The sequence below is a fragment of the Brachyhypopomus gauderio genome, unplaced genomic scaffold, assembly GCF_052324685.1.
Source record: "Brachyhypopomus gauderio isolate BG-103 unplaced genomic scaffold, BGAUD_0.2 sc54, whole genome shotgun sequence".
Lineage (NCBI taxonomy): Eukaryota > Metazoa > Chordata > Actinopteri > Gymnotiformes > Hypopomidae > Brachyhypopomus > Brachyhypopomus gauderio.
Window position 1 is genome coordinate 1,754,074 of NW_027506878.1, and position 15,000 is coordinate 1,769,073.

The following is a 15,000-nucleotide window of genomic DNA, read 5'->3' on the forward strand; positions in this document are numbered from 1 at the left end:
AGTCACACAACCCACACTAACATAGTCACACAACTCACACTAACATAGCCACACAGCTCACACTAACATAGACACACAACTCACACTAACATAGACACACAACTCACACTAACATAGTCACACAACTCACACTAACATAACCACACAGCTCACACTAACATAGTCACACAGCTCACACTAACATAACCACACAGCTCACACTAACATAGACACACAACTCACACTAACATAACCACACAGCTCACACTAACATAGACACACAACTCACACTAACATAGACACACAACTCACACTAACATAACTACACAGCTCACACTAACATAACCACACAGCTCACACTAACATGGACACACAACTCACACTAACATAACCACACAGCTCACACTAACATAGTCACACAGCTCATACTAACATAGACACACAACTCACACTAACATAGTCACACAACTCACACTAACATAACCACACAGCTCACACTAACATAGACACACAACTCACACTAACATAGACACACAACTCACACTAACATAGACACACAACTCACACTAACATAGTCACACAGCTCACACTAACATAGACACACAACTCACACTAACATAGACACACAACTCACACTAACATAACCACACAACTCACACTAACATAGACACACAACTCACACTAACAGTCACACAGCTCACACTAACATAGACACACAGCTCACACTAACAGTCACACAGTTCACACTAACATAGACACACAGCTCACACAAACAGTCACACAACCCACACTAACATAGTCACACAACTCACACTAACATAGCCACACAGCTCACACTAACATAGACACACAATTCACACTAACATAGTCACATAGCTCACACTAACATAGACACACAACTCACACTAACACAGTCACACAACTCACACTAACATAGACACATAACTCACACTAACAGTCACACAGCTCACACTAACATAGTCACACAGCTCACACTAAAATAGTCACACAGGTCACACTAACATAGACACACAACTCACACTAACAGTCACACAGCTCACACTAACATAGTCACACAGCTCACATTAACAGACACACAGCTCATACTAAAATAACCACACAGCTCACACAAGTGGTTAAACAACACAAACTTCACACATAGCAGGTTTGTATTTCAACCTTGAGGAAGTGCGTGTGTGTGGTTCAGGATACAGTCTGTAAACAGCATTCTGGACTGAGTTAAATACAACACTGCATTCCACAGATGCTCACACCAGGTGCAGAGAGAGAGAGAGAGAGAGCGAGAGAGAGAGAGAGAGAGAGAGATGGGGGCTTTCTGACTCACTGATGTTAAATTTTAGAGAAAAAAAGAGACTTGGTACCCACAGTTTAAATACACTGAACTTTAACAGAATTGTATATAGTATAATGAACCAGCAATAGGTTCAGTGATGTGGATAAATTTGCTATTATCTTTTCCAAGGCCACTTGAAACTGTGTGTGTGTGTGTGTGTGTGTGTGTGTGTGTGTGTGTGTGTGTGTGTGTGTGTGTGTGTGTGTGTGTGTGTGTGTGTGTGTGTGTGTGTGTGTGTGTGTGAAGTGATCTGATAGTGATAATCCCTCTCTGAGCTGTGAGAAACTCGACAGGTATCAGATGCTATTAGCCCACAGTAGATTACAGTAATCTCACCAATCTCACCTGGAAAGAGCACTAAAAGTGTGTGTGTGTGTGTGTGTGTGTTGTTGTCACTGGTTTTGTTCTCCAACACTAAGATAAGAATCGGGCAAATCCTCACTGCTGCTGAGACAAAATAATCTGCAGAACAAGCTCTATCTGTACACACACACACACACACACAACCTCTCAGCAGAAAGGATTATTATCAGAATCTTCAATCTGTGAATTCCTCTCCTTTGCTTGTGTGTGTGTGTGTGTGTGTGTGTGTTTGCATGTTGCTTTAGATCTGGCTGGTGCTGATATCCTGAGAGGGTCTTTGATGTGCTAGCAGAGAGGTGGATGTGATCAGAGCCCAGCTGATTTACAGCCCTTCTCTCTGTCTCTCTCTCTCTGTCTCTCTCTCTCTGTCTCTCTCTCTCTCTCTTCCCCGAGTAGTGGTGAGCGAAGGTGTCTGTGCTGCACCTACAAACAGCTGAGATGTTTGTGTGTGTGTAATGAGTCTCAGGATGTGTCCATCACCACCGGAGGAAGAAGGCCACCACAAGATTAACTACATTACACAGACAAACACATCACTCAAAGTTCTCTTAGAGTTCATTTTATATAAAATAAATACATACTTTACAAATAAATGTACAATACATTTTAAAAGTTATGACAAAACTGGGTGGGATTAACAGTTAAATAAATAAAAGAATAACAAATCTCTCCCTCCCCCGCATTCTCAGAGTGAAGAAAGTTCTGGTCTTCCAGTCAGGCACTGTGACGGGTCACCCCTGCCCTCTGCCTCAGGGGTCCTTTGTCACACACTCACCCAATTGTTAAGTCTAATCACGCAGTAATCTTTATTTTACGCCCCCCCGATTTCTCTCCTTGGTGCGTGATTCCTGTAAGCCCCGAAAACCCCGCCTCTTCCGCAAGCTCAGCCAACCAGCACGCAGGGGGGCGGAGACAGTGCTTATCGCCGAGGTGCCGTGGGCGTGTCACTTGCAGACGTATCGCTCCACGCTGCGCTGGCACTTCTTACAGGTGACGTAGCAGCACCAGTGGTATCTGCAGTGGCATCTCTCCTCCACCTGCTCCCTGTAGGTGTTGTAGCCCCGCCCACAGCACATCAAACCACAGCTGCCACTCCCACTGGCTGTCTTATTGCACTGCCTGCAGAGAGAACACACACACACACACACACACACACAGTTAGTTAGGGACAGGTGTGTGTGGGGAGGAGTTTGTAGGGGGTGGGGCTGCTATGTGGGCGGGGCCATGCGTACCTGTCCACGGTGCCGTGTGAGCCGTGCCTGGCGTTGAAGGTGCAGTAGTCAGGTGAGCTCACCAGGTAGACGAGCTCGGTGTCCAGCACGGGCCGGACCTCCATCTCCCGGGGCACTAGGACCCTGCGGCCGTGGGCCTGCCTCGGAACCACCTTGGTGGCGGCCAGGTAGCGCACCTTCAGCTGCTGGGACACGTGGGCCACGCCCAACAGAGCCTTCCAGCACGTTCTGATGGAGCAGGAGCCCGAGACACCGTGACACTTACACCTGGTCTCCACGGAGTCCAGCAGGACCTGGGAACACAGCAGGACGTCAGGAACACACACACACACACTACACACACACACACACACACAAACAAAAACACACACACACACAAACAAAAACACACACAAACAAAAACACACACACAAAAACACACAAACAAAAACACACACACAAACAAAAACAAAACAAACACACACACACACACACTACACACACAAACAAAAACACACACACACACACACTACACACACAAACAAACACACACACACACACAAACAAAAACACACACAAACAAAAACAAAACAAACACACACACACACACACACACTACACACACAAACAAAAACACACACAAACACACACACACACACACTACACACACACACACACACACACACACACTACACACAAACAAAAACACACACACACACACAAACAAACACACACACACAAACAAACACACACACACACACACACAAACAAACACACACACACACACACACACACACACAAAAACACACACACACACACTCCGTTCATGCTCTAATAGTCAGTGTAGACTCCGTGTGCTCACCTGTCTCCCCACCTCGTTGTTGTGCAGGTGCATGAGTTTAAGCGCCAGCGAGCCGTGGCGTCTGACGTTCAGCGCCGCATCGGAGAAGGCGGAGCCCATCTGAAGACCGTAACGCACGTTATCGCCACAGCCCCCCCAGCGGAAGTCCGGGGCGGCCTGCTCGGCTGGTGCGGGGGCGCACGAACAGCTGGGCAGTTCACCCGACGCACACGCACGTGAGATAGAGTGACTCAACACGGCAGAGGACAGAGAGAACACAAACGCAGACTCACGAGTACCTGGTGGAGAGAGAGAGGGAGGGAGAGATAAAGAGAGGAATAGAGAGAGAGAGACAAAAAGAGAGAGATAAAGAGAGAGGAAGAGAGAGAGGGAGAGAGAGAGAGAGAGAGAGGGAGAGAGAGGGATAGAGAGGGAGAGAGAGAGGGAGAGATAGAGAGAGGGATAGAGAGAGAGAGAGAGATACACACAATTGAATTGATAAAGAGAGAGTGAGAGAGAGAGAGAGAGAGAGAGAGAGAGAGAGAGAGAGATAAAGAGAAAGGAAGAGAGATAGGGAGAGATAAAAAGAGAGAGATAGGGAGAGATAGGGAGAGATGAGAGAGAGAGAGAGAGAGAGAGAGAGATGGGTCATGTATCATATTACTGCATGCTCACTAAAGGTAAAACGTGTCTCAGATCCACACCTCCATCTTTACCTTTAAGCAGATCGGGCGCGAAGTGCGGCGCGTGCTCGATGCTGGAGCAGTTCCAGCGCATGTCACTGAAGGCGCTCTGGCACGCGACCTTGGTCAGCCTGGCCGCGTGCACGACGCTGTGCATGAGCTCCAGGTTCCGCTTGCACAGCTGCTGTTGTGCGGGCACGAGCTCGTCCAGGAGTTTGCAGTGCTGGGTCTGGTCCCACTTCACCGCGCTGCCGTTCACCGTCAACCCGCTGCGGGAAAAAAACACACAGAAACGGTCAATATTCAGCCGACAAACGCAATTTCATCCATATTCATTCAAGCCACCGAATAAGCCTGCTGAAAACCTACGCTGTTGCATGTAGATTTTTGGAATAAATCAACAAATCACATCAAAGAGACTAGTAAAATATCCTATTTCTCACCGCTAAAATTTACAAAAAAAGGAAATATGAGACCAGTGAATCTCTTACAGCCAGTATATCCCCGTGCACGTGCCGGTGTGTGTTAAAAACACCCATAAAAACACAACCAGGTCCGTGCAGCGTCTCATGGCGCTCGTGCGTCAGCGGGCTGCAGCTCCAGTAGTCCAAACGTGTCCAAACGCGTCTCGGTCACTTTATCGCTGCCAAACCTCCACGAACGCTGGAGTGACCCTGCTGAACCTGGCTGGGGGGGACACCTTTATACCCCCGGGACGTCCCGCCCCCTGGTGCCGCTCACGGGGCCCGACAGGCCGGGTCACGGTGTCACGCGCGGAGAGGACACGTCGGTATCTGCGTGAGTCGGTGAACCTGTTTCCCCCACGCACGTGTGCTCACGTGTGCACGCAGACGTGATGTAGGTGCGTCTGTAGCCGCATCACAGGACACTGCAGACATGGACCGGACACTGCAGACATGGACCGGACACTGCAGACATGGACCGGACCCTGCAGACATGGACCGGACACGTTGAGCGTTTTCAACCTCACACACTTTTGCAGCTAGGCGCATTTCCAACAGAAACAGACTCGAACCCTTTGAAGATTTCTTTTGAAACTGGTTCAACAAGGTGCTGATTTGCATTATAATCAGTTCTGTTGTGTCCCCCCCCAAACTAATCCGGATTTCTCGTCGCTCTGCCTAATTAACATCGCTTTGTCTGCAGGGACCACATCCATGTTGCACTGAACGGTTTTATTTCTGAATAACCAGCTGCTCTGATGTTCCTGGTTTAATGTGCAGCAGATTCTACCTGGAGCTCATTTCTAGCTGGACCACTTCGCTATTTACCACTCGGTTCGGTGTTGGTCGTCCTCATTAGCATACAGTGGTGCACGTAAACATTTCAAAGCGCACACTGCAACTCCATCAGGACTAAAAGGTTTACACCGATAAAGCGGTTCAGGTGGACCGGGCCGGCTCGTTGGTCTCGGGGTGATTCTCGCTTAGAGGTCCCAGGTGCAAATCCCGGACCAGCCCGCTTTTGTGCACACGCAGTAGCTCTATAAACCTATAAATGGTCAATTAATGATATCTGTAATAATTAAGAACTGTTCTGTAATAGTTATAAGAACTGTTCTTAACTACGACTGATGTAAAACGTAAATGGTTCTGATCTACACCAGCGAGCCCTGATAATGATCTGGATGATCTGGATCTGGGTCTCCAGCTATGAGGTGCGACATTTCACAAGTTTCTGACCTGTGGGCCGACCGAGCGGCAATACACAACACGATGTTAATGCATAACGAGGCGGATCCTGTCTTGGTTATTTCAGTGTGCGTATTGGACCAGACCCAGACGTGTGAAGCGCTCCAGTCTTTTGTGAAGCAGACGGACGTCTGCAGACATGCATGAAAGGCCCGGAGTGAAAACGATGATTTTTAAAACAACTTGACAAACAGGCTCGTTTTGGAGTGATGGGATTTCACGGAGTAACCAGAAACTCATTTTGATGAAGGATGCGCATTAGCGGGATTATCCCTCTAGATTAAACAAACCAGGCGGATTTTACTTACGGAAAGAAAAACAGTTGAACTAATCCGATCACCTGGTCATCAACACACCGGGCTGAAGAACCTCCACCAGGCCACGGGTGGAGACCCAGCGTGGTGCACCAGGGGATGGGTGGTGTTTTTGGAAAGGACACTTGGACACGTTCAGCAAACATAGGAGCGTGTGTGGAAGAAACCGGGTGTGGTAGATCTGGACAGTTGTGCCTGTGGTAACAGATAGTTGGTTATGTCTGAGGTACAAGATCTCTACGGTTGTGTCCGTGATGCTCAGTCTGTAGTTGCATCTGTGACAGTAGATCTCTACAGTTGTACAGATATAGATGTTGCGAACTATGATGGAAATGATATTAATCTGAAATATCTCTTTAATGAGTATTTTATGCAGTTGATTTCATTTTTAGCAATGTAAAATTGTGTACGATTTGGAAATATGATCAGTTCAGCTACAGTAAAAGGACATGACAGGTTGTAAAACGCTGTATTCATTGTCTGACCACTAGAGGGCGATGTCCGCCCACAGAACATCCCGGCACCCCACGTACCCGCGATGAAACACACACAGGGATTCCACAGGGTTGACAGTGAACTCCGTATTCGAGTAATAAACACTATAAATATACACACTTCCCTTTCAGCCCTAAATAAACGGAACATGTAGCTTTTGTAAAATGTACATCACTCTCTCATGAGTATCTTTAGGGCATTGTTGTCCTGGAAGTTCACATGAACACGCGCAGGTGCGCGCGCGCACACATTTGTACATTATAAAAACCAAATGACCTTTTACAAACACATCTACATGAGAAATTTTTAATATAAAATTAGGTAAATTTACAAAAAAAGGAAAAAACAAATGTAATTTATCTACATATTTACATTTTTTGCGTAGTATACAAATGTACATTATTTCCAGTAAGAATATAGGGCATTTACAGACAACGCAAACCACACACAACCACATTACAATGAACTACACACCACACACAACCACATCACAATGAACTACACACCACACACAACCACATCACAATGAACTACACACCACACAAACCACACACAACCACATTACAATGAACTACACACCACATAAACCACATCACAATGAACTACACACCACACAAACCATACAACCACATCACAATGAACTACACACCACACAAACCACACAACCACATCACAATGAACTACACACCACACAAACCACACAACCACATCACAATGAACTACACACCACACACACCATACAACCACATTACAATGAACTACACATCACACAACCACATCACAATGAACTACACACCACACACAACCACATCACAATGAACTACACACCACACAAACCACACACAACCACATCACAATGAACTACACACCACACACACCATACAACCACATTACAATGAACTACACACCACACACAACCACATCACAATGAACTACACACCACACAAACCACACACAACCACATCACAATGAACTACACACCACACACACCATACAACCACATTACAATGAACTACACACCACACACAACCACATCACAATGAACTACACACCACACACAACCACATCACAATGAACTACACACCACACAAACCACACACAACCACATCACAATGAACTACACACCACACAACCACATCACAACCACATCACAATGAACTACACACCACATCACAATGAACTACACACCACATCACAATGAACTACACACCACACACACCACACAAACCACATCACAATGAACTACACACCACGCAGCATCTCGCCGGTGTAGTGCGCGCACGGTCCCCTGTTCTGACAGAAATGTGTCCACTATTGAAAAAGGATCCATGAAACTGCATGCCTGTGTGGCGGCTGGGCTCGGGTCCAGGCACAGCACACCTGTGGCAGGTAAACAGCCCCGCCCAGGCCCCGCCCAGGCCCCGCCCAGGCCCCGCCCAGGCCCAGGGGTGAGAGGACGTGGAAGGAACGCCAAAGGCGCTACACACGCTGGATCTCCAGAGGGCTGTACTGCCCCCACCTGGTCATGGGGCAGGTAGCAGTGGTGTAGAACACAGACACACCTGAGCTCAGGTGGAGGTTGTCAGGGAAGGGCAGCGAGACAGTCTAGAAGGGTGTGTGAGGAGGTGGCCCATCAAGTGAGTGTGAAGGTGTGTGTGTGTGTGTTCATGTTTGCAAATGACAGGATGGCAAAACAGTGTCAAGTCACACCCTCCAACAAACACACACACACACACACACACACACACACACTGCAAAGCAACATGCACCATGATCAGATGTGCAAGACAGCTGCATTTCTCCTAAACGTATAGCCAATGTGTGTTTGTGTGTGTGTGTACATCAGAACATTACAAAAGTGATACTTTTCCCCTAGACACATATGTGCCTTTATCAGTATTACACTGTGTGTGGGCCCGTACACTTAATCCAAGCATATGTGTGTGTGTTGAGTGTGTGTGTGTGTGTGTGTATGTGTGTGTGTGTTTGTGTTCAGTGTGTGTGTGTGTGTGTGTGTGTGTTGTGTGCATAGAGCTGATGAGGTGTTACAGTAACAGTCTGTGGTCTCGTAGAACTGGTCCCCATCTCCACACTCCTCTGCTGGGTCACACTGGTCCACACCAGAACCAGTGTTTGTTTGGGGAAACCGTCCCCCCCGTTGGGCAGGGCCTACACTGGCCCCGCCTCCTCTCCGTCCTTTACTGAGGCCGATAGAGGCTGGTCTGAGCACATACCACAAGCCTTAAAAACAGGTGGTTCTGGGTAGCTTGGACCGCACGTTGTGATTGGTCAGCTATGTCACACAGCAGTGTATGTGGGGTCTGACGCAGTGTGGATGACGTCTAGAAGCAGTTACGTACAGACTGTAAAAGACTGGCTAATTAAAACATCAATCCCACTCGCTCTCGTGTCAAAATGGGGAGGGATATTGGAATTTTATCTGGCACTTTTGTCACTGGGTCAGGTGTAATAAAACAGCAGTGCGAGGGAGTGCTTTAGCTCACACGTTCATCGGGGTGATTCTGGGAGCTGATATCACAATGGCAGTCAAGTGGGCGTGTCCTGTGAGCTGATTGGCTAAGCCGTATCAAGCGGGCGCGTGTTCCGTGAGCTGATTGGCTCAGCGGCGTCATGCAGGCGTGCTCCGTGAGCTGATTGGCTCAGCTGTGTCCAGCGGGCGGGCCCTCTCCGAGGCGGATGCTTCCGAGGAAGGTGGTGTGGTTGCTCATGGAGATGGAGGTGTCTTCATACACCATGCGGATGGAGATCTTCTGTCTGGCCCTCAGCCAGCACACGCCGGCGGTGTAGCAGGTGTTGAACTTGCGCTGGCCGGTCTCGATGCTGCGGGTGCAGCGCAGGAACGGATCTTTATCGATCATCACCTCGTAGCTCGCGATGTCTGTGAAGTTCAGATAGTACACCTACACACACGCACACACACACGCACACACACACACACACACACACACACACACACACACACACACACACACACACAAATCATCCAAAGAAGACATAAAAACCAACCAATAAAGAGAGCAGATTAGAGGGTTACCATAATGATATTTATCATATTTAGTGAATATGAATATGCCAGTTTGGTTTCATCTGTACATTTGTGTGTATAGATGAAGTGTGTTTGCATGAGTGTTAATGTGTGTGTGTATTTGTGTGTCTGTGTATTCTGTGTGTGTGTATACTATACTCACTTCTACCTGACTATAGATGAAGTAGTGTGTGTGTGTGTGTGTGCGTTAGTCTCTCTCTGTGTGTGTGTGTGTGTGTGTGTGTGTGTGTGTGGGGACTATACTCACTTCTACCTGACTATAGACGAAGTAGTGTGTGTGTGTGTGTGTGGGGGGGGGACTATACTCACTTCTACCTGACTATAGATGAAGTAGTGTGTGTGTGTGTGTGTGTGTGTGTGTGTGTGTGTGTGTGGGGGGACTATACTCACTTCTACCTGACTATAGATGAAGTATGTCCCATCCAGCAGCACCTCCAGCTGTCCGGAGCGTGAGTGCATCTTGAAGACGCGCTGGTGCATAGAGATCATTCTCCAGTTCTTCAGGACGCCTTCTGAGAGATCTCACACAGATACACCAGTCACCTCTCACAGATCCCACAGATCAACAAACTCACACACTCTTCTGAGATCCCACACAGATACACCAGTCACCTCTCTAATGGCGCATTTCCACTAGGGCCTGCTTGGCGCGGTACGGTTCGGTACGGGTCGATTCGCAACGGAACGGTACGGTCGCGTTGTGTTTCCATTACAACGGTGAACCACCCCAATGTGGGTGGAGTCGCTGTTGGCGCGCGGGTTGTAGTGTCGTGACATCATTTGTATACGACCACAACACCGGTCGACGCCCCTTAACACATAGCATTATTGTATCTTATTTATCTTTATCTTCATTATTGTATGTGATTGCTCTAATTATTGATAATAATTTGGTATTACTCAAACAGGCTGAACACACCCTGCATAAAAAGCATCAGTCATACAATCAAATGAAATCAAACTTTATTATGAAATATAGATTTTTAAAGTACAACATATGTAAATAATATAGTTATAGTTTTAAAAAAGTGCAAAAAGCAAATATATACGTATAGCTTTATATGAAATAAATATTTATAGTACTACAAGCAACATTTTGTGTGCTTTTACTGGCGTCTGTCTCGCATGGTGTTCATAAGTTCGCCAAGCACCCCAAGGAAAGCCCGGTTGAAGGAAACATTTTCCGCCAACTCCGCTCGCCTCGTCAGTGGAAGGGGAATCTTGAACGTAAAAAATAACAAATATTAAACACAAGTATTCCCGTGAAAGCAACAACAATATAGCGTAACTGCACAAAATGTGTAGCACGTCATCGCTGCTATGGCTACAGCTAACTAGCAACTAGCAAGGCTAAGAGCTAGCTATTGTACAGTAGTGACTGTGGTGGTAACATTAACTACAAACACAGCTCTAAATTCCTGCGTTTACAATAGATGCGTTCATATTACGTTCATATTACATCTTTTACGAGCCTAGTAGTAAAACTGTGAAATCACAATACACTCACCATTCTCCGTGGCCTCCAGCACCGACATTGTCCAGCACGTTTTCTCTTCCGTTACTGGCTGGCCGGTGACCGTATATGACATCCATTTGCTGGAACCATTTCCAGTCTTTGCGGTTTGCTCCGCTGCGTCCGTTATGGTCCTTCACCGCCCGGTAATCGCGTTAAGCTTTTTTAGCTTGGACCGACCGGCACTGCTGAACGGACCGCTGGTAGCCATGAGTGGCCATTAGCGCGCAAACCTCGCTAAAAACCTTTACATTTCTAGTGGCCCCGTCCAGTTCGCCCTGGATTTTTTGATCGCTGATTATTAACAGAAAGGTTTGTACCTCGGCGTTTGACCAGGGAACAGACTTCGCTCCTTGGGTTTTAAAAATGGCTGAGGAGTCCATAGCATAGCGGAGGAGTCGCTCTCCTGACGCAACCTGTGACGACACTCCCTGGCCAATCAGTGTCATGCTGTTCCTCCACGTCACAGAACTGTACCGCTTCGGAACGGTTAGAACCTCGAGCGAGTCGGTACGAAAAAAGTACCCAAAGGGGCCGGCTCACAGGGTACTGGTACTAATGGAAACACTCACAAACCGTCGCGAATCGAACCGTACCGCGCCAAGCAGGCCCTAGTGGAAATGCGCCATAAGATACCATAGATCAACAAACTCACACACTCTTCTGAGATCCCACACAGATACACTAGTCACCTCTCAAAGATCCCACAGATCAACAAACTCACACACTCTTCTGAGATCCCACACAGATACACCAGTCACCTCTCAAAGATACCATAGATCAACAAACTCACACACTCTTCTGAGATCCCACACAGATACACTAGTCACCTCTCAAAGATCCCACAGATCAACAAACTCACACACTCTTCTGAGATCCCACACAGATACACCAGTCACCTCTCAAAGATACCATAGATCAACAAACTCACACACTCTTCTGAAATCCCACACAGATACACTAGTCACCTCTCACAGATCCCACAGATCAACAAACTCACACACTCTTCTGAGAGATCTCACACAGATACACCAGTCACCTCTCAAAGATACCATAGATCAACAAACTCACACACTCTTCTGAGAGATCTCACACAGATACACCAGTCACCTCTCAAAGATACCATAGATCAACAAACTCACACACTCTTCTGAGAGATCTCACACAGATACACCAGTCACCTCTCAAAGATCCCACAGATCAACAAACTCACACACTCTTCTGAGAGATCTCACACAGATACACCAGTCACCTCTCAAAGATACCATAGATCAACAAACTCACACACTCTTCTGAGAGATCTCACACAGATACACCAGTCACCTCTCAAAGATCCCACAGATCAACAAACTCACACACTCTTCTGAGAGATCTCACACAGATACACCAGTCCCCTCTCAAAGATACCATAGATCAACAAACTCACACACTCTTCTGAGATCTCACACAGATACACCAGTCACCTCTCAAAGATCCCACAGATCAACAAACTCACACACTCTTCTGAGAGATCTCACACAGATACACCAGTCACCTCTCAAAGATACCATAGATCAACAAACTCACACACTCTTCTGAGAGATCTCACACAGATACACCAGTCACCTCTCAAAGATACCATAGATCAACAAACTCACACACTCTTCTGAGAGATCCCACACAGATACACCAGTCACCTCTCAAAGATACCATAGATCAACAAACTCACACACTCTTCTGAGAGATCTCACACAGATACACCAGTCACCTCTCAAAGATACTATAGATCAACAAACTCACACACTCTTCTGAGAGATCTCACACAGATACACCAGTCACCTCTCAAAGATCCCACAGATCAACAAACTCACACACTCTTCTGAGAGATCTCACACAGATACACCAGTCCCCTCTCAAAGATACCATAGATCAACAAACTCACACACTCTTCTGAGAGATCCCACACAGATACACCAGTCACCTCTCAAAGATACCATAGATCAACAAACTCACACACTCTTCTGAGAGATCTCACACAGATACACCAGTCACCTCTCAAAGATCCCACAGATCAACAAACTCACACACTCTTCTGAGAGATCTCACACAGATACACCAGTCACCTCTCAAAGATACCACAGATCAACAAACTCACACACTCTTCTGAGAGATCTCACACAGATACACCAGTCACCTCTCAAAGATACCACAGATCAACAAACTCACACACTCTTCTGAGATATCTCACACAGATACACCAGTCACCTCTCAAAGATACCATAGATCAACAAACTCACACACTCTTCTGAGAGATCTCACACAGATACACCAGTCACCTCTCAAAGATACCATAGATCAACAAACTCACACACTCTTCTGAGAGATCTCACAGATACACCAGTCACCTCTCAAAGATACCATAGATCAACAAACTCACACACTCTTCTGAGAGATCTCACACAGATACACCAGTCACCTCTCAAAGATACCATAGATCAACAAACTCACACACTCTTCTGAGAGATCCCACACAGATACACCAGTCACCTCTCAAAGATCCCACAGATCAACAAACTCACACACTCTTCTGAGAGATCTCACACAGATACACCAGTCACCTCTCAAAGATACCATAGATCAACAAACTCACACACTCTTCTGAGAGATCTCACACAGATACACCAGTCACCTCTCAAAGATACCATAGATCAACAAACTCACACACTCTTCTGAGAGATCTCACAGATACACCAGTCACCTCTCAAAGATACCATAGATCAACAAACTCACACACTCTTCTGAGAGATCTCACACAGATACACCAGTCACCTCTCAAAGATACCATAGATCAACAAACTCACACACTCTTCTGAGAGATCCCACACAGATACACCAGTCACCTCTCAAAGATCCCACAGATCAACAAACTCACACACTCTTCTGAGAGATCTCACACAGATACACCAGTCACCTCTCAAAGATACCATAGATCAACAAACTCACACACTCTTCTGAGAGATCTCACACAGATACACCAGTCACCTCTCAAAGATACCATAGATCAACAAACTCACACACTCTTCTAAGAGATCTCACACAGATACACTAGTCACCTCTCAAAGATACCATAGATCAACAAACTCACACACTCTTCTGAGAGATCTCACACAGATACACTAGTCACCTCTCAAAGATCCCACAGATCAACAAACTCACACACTCTTCTGAGAGATCTCACACAGATACACCAGTCACCTCTCAAAGATACGCGACAAGTGTACTCAGAGAGATAACACAAGCTAATTGGAGTATTATATTTTTGCGTAAGCACACCACTACACTCCATACCAGCTTCTGTTACTACCTGTGTGAGTGTCTGTGTGAGGGTATGTGTGTGTGTGTGTGTGTGTGTGTGTGTGCGCGCGTGTGTGTGTGTGTGTTTGTGATGACATGCACGTTTTAACTCTTACCTTCTTTCACCTGAATGGT

At 46.7% G+C, this 15,000-nt stretch overlaps 2 protein-coding genes across 6 annotated transcripts in view; both read right to left on the reverse strand.

Moving 5' to 3' along the window:
* Positions 1–2,368: 2,368 nt before the first annotated feature.
* On the reverse strand, positions 2,369–5,380 carry wnt11f2 (wnt 11, family member 2). The gene is made up of 5 exons (XM_076987647.1): positions 4,923–5,380; positions 4,465–4,700; positions 3,770–4,047; positions 2,929–3,221; positions 2,369–2,815 (listed from the first exon to the last, which is right to left on the reverse strand). Exons 1-5 carry the CDS (start codon positions 5,000–5,002, stop codon positions 2,641–2,643), a joined length of 1,062 nt encoding a protein of 353 aa, XP_076843762.1. The 5' UTR covers positions 5,003–5,380; the 3' UTR covers positions 2,369–2,640.
* A 1,501-nt stretch (positions 5,381–6,881) lies between these two features.
* Positions 6,882–15,000, reverse strand: part of eda (ectodysplasin A) — a 47,108-nt gene continuing 38,989 nt past the window's right edge. Inside the window, exons 6-8 of one of the 5 annotated variants that reach the window (XM_076987623.1) lie at positions 14,982–15,000; positions 10,416–10,540; positions 6,882–9,873 (exon numbers count right to left, since the gene is read on the reverse strand). The exon at positions 14,982–15,000 is cut by the window's right edge and continues 33 nt beyond it. In XM_076987623.1, the coding sequence (XP_076843738.1) occupies positions 9,613–9,873; positions 10,416–10,540; positions 14,982–15,000 (405 nt within the window). In that variant the 3' untranslated portion in view covers positions 6,882–9,612. Of the gene's footprint in view, positions 9,874–10,409; positions 10,541–14,981 lie in introns of all 5 variants that reach the window. The other 4 variants (XM_076987626.1, XM_076987625.1, XM_076987622.1 and 1 more) reach the window with 4 other exon arrangements.